We start from the raw sequence: 6,000 nt of genomic DNA, 5'->3' as shown, positions 1-6,000 counted from the left end.
CTGAGACAGTGCATCTTAGAATCATAGAATAATAGAGTTGGAAGAGACCACAAGGGCCATCCAGTCCAACCCCTGCCATGCAGGAACTCTCATCATTCTGCCAAACAATAGAGCTGGTCCCCTTTTCAAGTTCATCTTTCTCACATACCCACCAACATTTGATTGATGAAAACTGGGACATGTGAAGCCAAGCAACAATAGTGTACTCAAGATAGCAAAAGTTATTAATGCAGGAGCATACACAAGCTAGGTGAGGTTGCAACAGTTTGCTTTTGCCTGAGACTACACAGAAGGGCCAGCGTGATGTAATGGTTTGAGCATTGGGCTATGACTCTGGAAACCAAGTTTCAAATCTCGGCTCAGCCATATAAACCCACTGGGTGACCTTGGGCAAGTCACACTCGCTCAGCCTCAGAAGATGGCAGTGGCAAACCCCCTCCAAAGAAATGTACCAAGAAACCACATGATAGGTTTGCCTTGAGTCGCCGTAAGTCAGAAATGACTTGAAGGTACTCAACAACCAACAACAAACACAGAAGGGCAAGATTTCATCCCCTCTTTTTTCCCACTGCTGAGTTGAAGGCAAACTGGTTTTGCACTTTTAGTTCAGTTTGCAACAAGTGATGTAAGGTATAGCTTGTGAAAAGACTTGTAAAAAGCAGCTGAAAAGTGGGGGGAAAGCGAATCAATCAGGACTGCCTTTGCCAAACTAGGACAGTTGGAGGGTATGTTTCCACATGTATGATCGTTGTTCCATAAGTATTAAGCAATATTCACCTCCCTTTTTGCAGCTGTGGACTTGCTTGACAAAATGTTGCAGCTGGATGTGGAGAAGCGTCTTACAGCCACACAAGCTCTTGCTCATCCATATTTTGAACCATTTAGAGATGTTGAGGAGGAGACAGAGGCACAGCATTCCTATGATGACTCCATAGGGGCGGAAAAACTTTCAATCAATGAATGGAGAAGTAAGTTTCACTTGATAACTTTGCATAAAAACTTGGAGCCTTACTACACATGACTTTTAAGCCACTATTACAACCACAAAATTGCGCATTTGGCAATACTTATTGCACAATATCACCTCCAACCCATAACTGATGTGTCTCTGAAGCATGGTTAGGGCATCCCTTTACATTGATGGGGAAACTATCAATAAGCGCCCAATCATGCTGTGGTCTCATTAGTCTTTGGGTGCGAAATGTCGCTGCTGCAGTAGTTCCAATATTAGCAGTCACATGAAGTCAGCTTCTCCTCCTCTCTCCCGCCCTCCCTCCCCATTGTTATTCCCAAGCAGGCTGATTTTCTTTATTTTTAATAATAATAATAATAATAATAATAATAATAATAATAATAATATTTATTTGTATACCGCCCTCTGGCAAACCAATCCAGGCGGTTAACAACAGTAAAATATAAAATATGACAATTAAAAACACTTTATCCCTCCCCCCCTTAAGACAGTATTAAACAGTATAACATATTAAAAACACAATATCAAGCATAAAAACAGCAGTTAAAACTAAAACCCTGATATCCCTCTGTTGATCCTCAACCATCACTAAGATGGGGCCACGGGAGGAATGAGGGAATCAGGGAACCTGGGAGCCTGGGCTGGGATGGTTAATCTGGAAAGGCCTGCCGGAAGAGATCCGTCTTGACCGCTTTTTTAAAGCTGTCTAATGATGTTATCTGACGGATCTCATCCGGCAGGTCGTTCCAGAGTTTGGGGGCGACAGCAGAGAACGCCCTCTGGGAGGTTGCCGCAAGCCTAGATTTTAGAGGCTGCAGTAAGTTCCTCCCAGAGGACCGGAGAGCGCGGGGAGGATTGTATGGGAGGAGGCGGTCCCTGAGATAGCTTGGACCCAAGCCATTTAGGGCTTTAAAGGTGATAACCAACACCTTGTACTGGGCCCGGAAGCTGATAGGCAGCCAGTGGAGGGACCTCAAAACCGGAGTAATGTGGTTTTAACTTAAATTGTTATGGCATAACTCCAGAACTGCATCAACAAGTAAAATTAAAATTAAAAAAACCTTGAAAGACATGCTGGATAAGGCATAGGGCAGAGAAGCAGGGCTAAGGGGGAGTGCAGAAGAGAGTGTGGGATGAGAGAAATAGCCACAGTCACGTGACTGCAGAGATGTATGATAATGGCTGCTCTCAAACCGGTATGTGTTCGTTTTCATTAATTAACATGATAGTGGCTAGAATGAGTTTTTTGAGGTAATGTCCTTGCTTTCAGACTTGAAAACCTTAGATAAAGTGCACAGCCAAAACTGCAGGTTAAAGTTAGCCCCTTGCTATATAGTCTATGAAGACACCTGATGGACTTCTCAATTTCTAAAATCATAACCATTAAAAAAGCTTTTAATTCTTTAGGCAAGTAGAACCACAAGATTTTTTCTATGTAGCCTCATATCAGGATAGGGTTGCCATAACTGTCAACCTCCAAACCAGGACAATTGTAGGACAAATATAGGACAAAATTTAGTCCCAAATGTAGGACATATTTTTTAAATGGAGGACATGCAAACAACTAAAAATATTAATAATTTTAAAAAGCATTAATATAAACTCATGTTTTTAGGCATGCTCAAAATGGAGGACATTTTGGCATTATTCCTAGGCAGATGGCAGAAATATACTTCCCCTTCTGGCCAAACACCCCCCCCATTCCAAAACACACACGACAGCACATTTGGGCATTTAACATGGCTTTATTTAACATGGTCTCTTGCATATTTCAGAGGCTTATTGCATAACTAAACCTTTTGGGTTTAACGCTTAACATAGTTTAACATGGCTATGCATATTTAACATGTCCAGGTGGTTTAACAAGAAGTGCATTTGCCTCGGTTTCAGGTTTCTTATACCAACTGTACTTCTCAGAAGTGTATATTTGGTCAAGGTACTTCGATTTTTCTTCACTGCTCAGGAGTTTGTAAAAAGCAGAGCATCTTACATTGGCCATGCCTCAGAGGCTGGCTGATATCAATATCATCATCATCACCTTCACTGTCAAAACAAGGCAGACTTGTTAGCATTAAAAGCACAAAAATACACAAAAAACACACTTTGGATGGTCACACTCTCTCACCTTCAGAAAGAGTGGGCCCATGTCTCAGAGGCTTGCTGATACCAATATCATCATCACCATCATCATTGTCACAACTAGGCAGACTTGTTAGCATTAAAAGCACAAAAAATACACAAAAAACACACTTTGGGAAAAAAACAGGAAATGGCCACCCACCTCCACCTCCACCTCCTCCTCCTCAGTGCCATGTGGTGTCAAAAAAGGGCCCTTTCCCTTCCTACTGGTCCATAGGCCTACCCTTGGTCCTCCTCCTCCTCTGCCTCCACCCCTCCTCCTTCTCAGAAGCTTCTCCTCCTCCACCTCCTCCTCCTCAGAAGCTTCGCCTCCTCCTTGAGGCTGGCCAGTGGCAGATTGGGGCTGGAAACAGACCTGCCCCCGCTGTTCTGCCATTGGCCAGCCAGCCTCAAGGGGACAAGCTCCTTTTTAAGCCCAGTGCACAAGCAGGGCAAGTGCGAGTTTCCACCGGCCACGGCCCAGGCAACTGCCACAGGTGGCGTGGCCCGGTGAAGGTGGAGGAGGAAGAGAAGGAGGATGGCCGGCTGCCTGTGTTAGTGGCCGTGGTGATGGCTGCATGAGTGGGCCCGGCCCATGGGCCGGGCCCAAACCCAGGAATTGATGGCAACTGGAACGGGACCATCCCAGTACCGCCAAAAACGGGACAGTCCCGGTTGCTGGTGGGATATGGCATCCCTATATCAGGACAGGAGAAACAGCAAACTGCATCTTCACATTTCCAAGAGATAGCATTCAGCTCATTCATCCTCCCCTCGTTCTAGATCTTGGTATCATGTGAGGAAGTAGCTTAGCTTGTGAGGGAAATGATCCTTGGGCTGTCCAAAGGATGCAGTGAAATTCTAGATTCTAAATTATTGTCGGTTGACTGGCAGTTTTCTAGGATCAAAGCAGTGTGTGTCTCTGCCTGTGTTGGGTTGCATGTGGGATGCTCTGTATGTGATATGTAGGCCAGTGAAAGATGGTGCAATTTAATCATTCTGGCAATTAAAGTGAAGTTTTGAAGAGGCAGGTGTCTATTCTTAGCTGTTGTCTGCATACCTTACAAATGAATGCAAGAAAGCAGCCATTGCAAATTACTCAACTTTCATTAGTTCCATGTCTGGCTGTGTGGGCCAGTAGGTGAACCACTCCCAGATGTCTAGACTGCAGGCTGTGCTAAAACAAGACTCCTTGGTCCTGAAATAAGAACTGCCTGGATAAAGTGAGACCAAAATTATTGTTGCGGAATGGCAGCCAAAGTTCTCTTTCCCATTGCCTTGCACTACTTTGGCCCTCTCATACTTCAGAATCCCTTTCCTCTTTGTATGTAGCCTTATCAAGCTTTCCTTTTTCATCCCATAGGCCAGTGGGCAGAATTGTTTGGCCCGCCAGGTGTGGCTGGGCTGCAGCTCCCAGAATGCCTAACCATTGGCTATGCTGGCTACAGCTACTGAGACTTGCAGTGCAGCAACTTCTGAAGGACTGCATGATTGCTGTCTCTTTTCCACCAGATGAAATTTATTTCAAACTGTTAATAAACTTGTCCTAGACATGTTAGATTGTGGTCGCAATGGATTTGCTATGCAAAATATGCCCAACTTCCTTTAGACTATATGTACATGTCTTTCATTATATTTGTAGCTCTTCTCTTAACCGTTCTTTGTGACTTTCTCAAATATTTTCAAATTCATAAAAATATTTCCCCTGACCTTCAGGAAGAAGAATGATTGCACAGATGCATCATGCTCAAGATTTCTGATAGTGTTACATATCAGTATCATTTATTCATCTGAGTTTTTGTTGTATCACTTTTTCTTAAGCATCATTTTCATGTTTATATGTGTAATGTACTATTTAAAAAAAGTCAAAGCATTCACTACTTATAGAACAAAAATGCACTCATACCTTTTCATTCTCTTTCAAGGACATATTTACAATGAAATACTATCATTCAGCCCAATCGCAAGGAAAGACTCCAAGAGGAGGAGTGGTATGACACTGTAAACTGATGCTGGACCAACTTTTCCATGATGTAACAAATACCAGTGTTTTGACTTCAACAAGGCTTAAATAGTAATCAGTATGAAAAGGTCTGTATACTGTATGTAGAATAAAAGGACACTGAGTATATAGGATGTTTAGCCTTAGTATGAAGGCTGGAGCTGGAAAAGTAACATCTTTCAGTGCCAAAAATGGATATGCTTCTTATTAAAGCTCTTTATGATAGACTAGCCTCCATGGGGTTTTTTTTTGGGAGGGGGTTACCTTTTCTTATGTATTGGTTTAAAAATCTACAATGCTTTTAAGTTATAGCTTCTGGAGTATTTCTCTGCCTCCTCCAGATCAGCAGCTTTGTATCCTAATATGAACAAAACAGATTCCAGCCAATGTAAAATAAAGCAAACGTTTATATACGAAAGCAACAGTTTTGTGTACCTAGTAAAGCAGGGCATATCCTTCAACATTTCAGAGATGAAAATTTGGACACATGATCAACATCAGAGTGTGGTCCAAAGGATGTGGCCAGGTAAGACAAGGAAAGCTATAAATGAGGAAGATCACACAAAACTGCCAGGAATTCCAGAATTTACTGAGTTTAGAAAAGCCTGGAAAGAAAAACAAACAAACCTCAAATCAATAAACAAACATACTCTGCACCTGCATACATGTACACAGTATGGTTAACAATATAATAATATATATTACATTATTCTAAAGCCAACACTGCTTTATCAGACCTGCCTCAAATCACAGCTTTCTCTCAGATCCACTGTATGAGCTTTGTGTTCATATCCACCCACTTCTGCCCAATGCACATTACAGATCAGGTGAAATCCTAGTTTCCCAGTAGCACTTTAGCTGCCATGGCTCCATCCTATGGAATCATGGGAATTGTAGTTTTGTGAGA

The 6,000-nt window shown here is 42.6% G+C and overlaps 1 protein-coding gene and 1 long non-coding RNA gene across 4 annotated transcripts in view; one reads left to right on the top strand and one right to left on the bottom strand.

Moving 5' to 3' along the window:
• The window catches only part of LOC121929972, a 19,159-nt gene extending 18,249 nt beyond the window's left edge, over positions 1-910 (bottom strand). Inside the window, exon 1 of the long non-coding RNA XR_006103784.1 lies at positions 778-910. This is a non-coding gene — a long non-coding RNA (uncharacterized LOC121929972). The remainder of the gene's footprint in view (positions 1-777) is intronic.
• Positions 1-5,318, top strand: part of MAPK13 (mitogen-activated protein kinase 13) — a 39,097-nt gene extending 33,779 nt beyond the window's left edge. For all 3 annotated transcript variants that reach the window (XM_042466054.1, XM_042466053.1, XM_042466055.1), the window contains 2 exons: positions 792-968; positions 5,017-5,318. In XM_042466054.1, coding sequence (XP_042321988.1) covers positions 792-968; positions 5,017-5,096 — 257 coding nt within the window. In that variant the 3' untranslated portion in view covers positions 5,097-5,318. The remainder of the gene's footprint in view (positions 1-791; positions 969-5,016) is intronic.
• The last annotated feature ends 682 nt before the right edge of the window (positions 5,319-6,000 follow it).

The sequence above is a fragment of the Sceloporus undulatus genome, chromosome 4 (assembly GCF_019175285.1).
Source record: "Sceloporus undulatus isolate JIND9_A2432 ecotype Alabama chromosome 4, SceUnd_v1.1, whole genome shotgun sequence".
In the NCBI taxonomy this organism is placed as follows: Eukaryota; Metazoa; Chordata; class Lepidosauria; order Squamata; family Phrynosomatidae; genus Sceloporus; species Sceloporus undulatus.
Note: the sequence above shows the minus strand (reverse complement) of the source record. Positions and strands in the feature narration are given on the sequence as shown.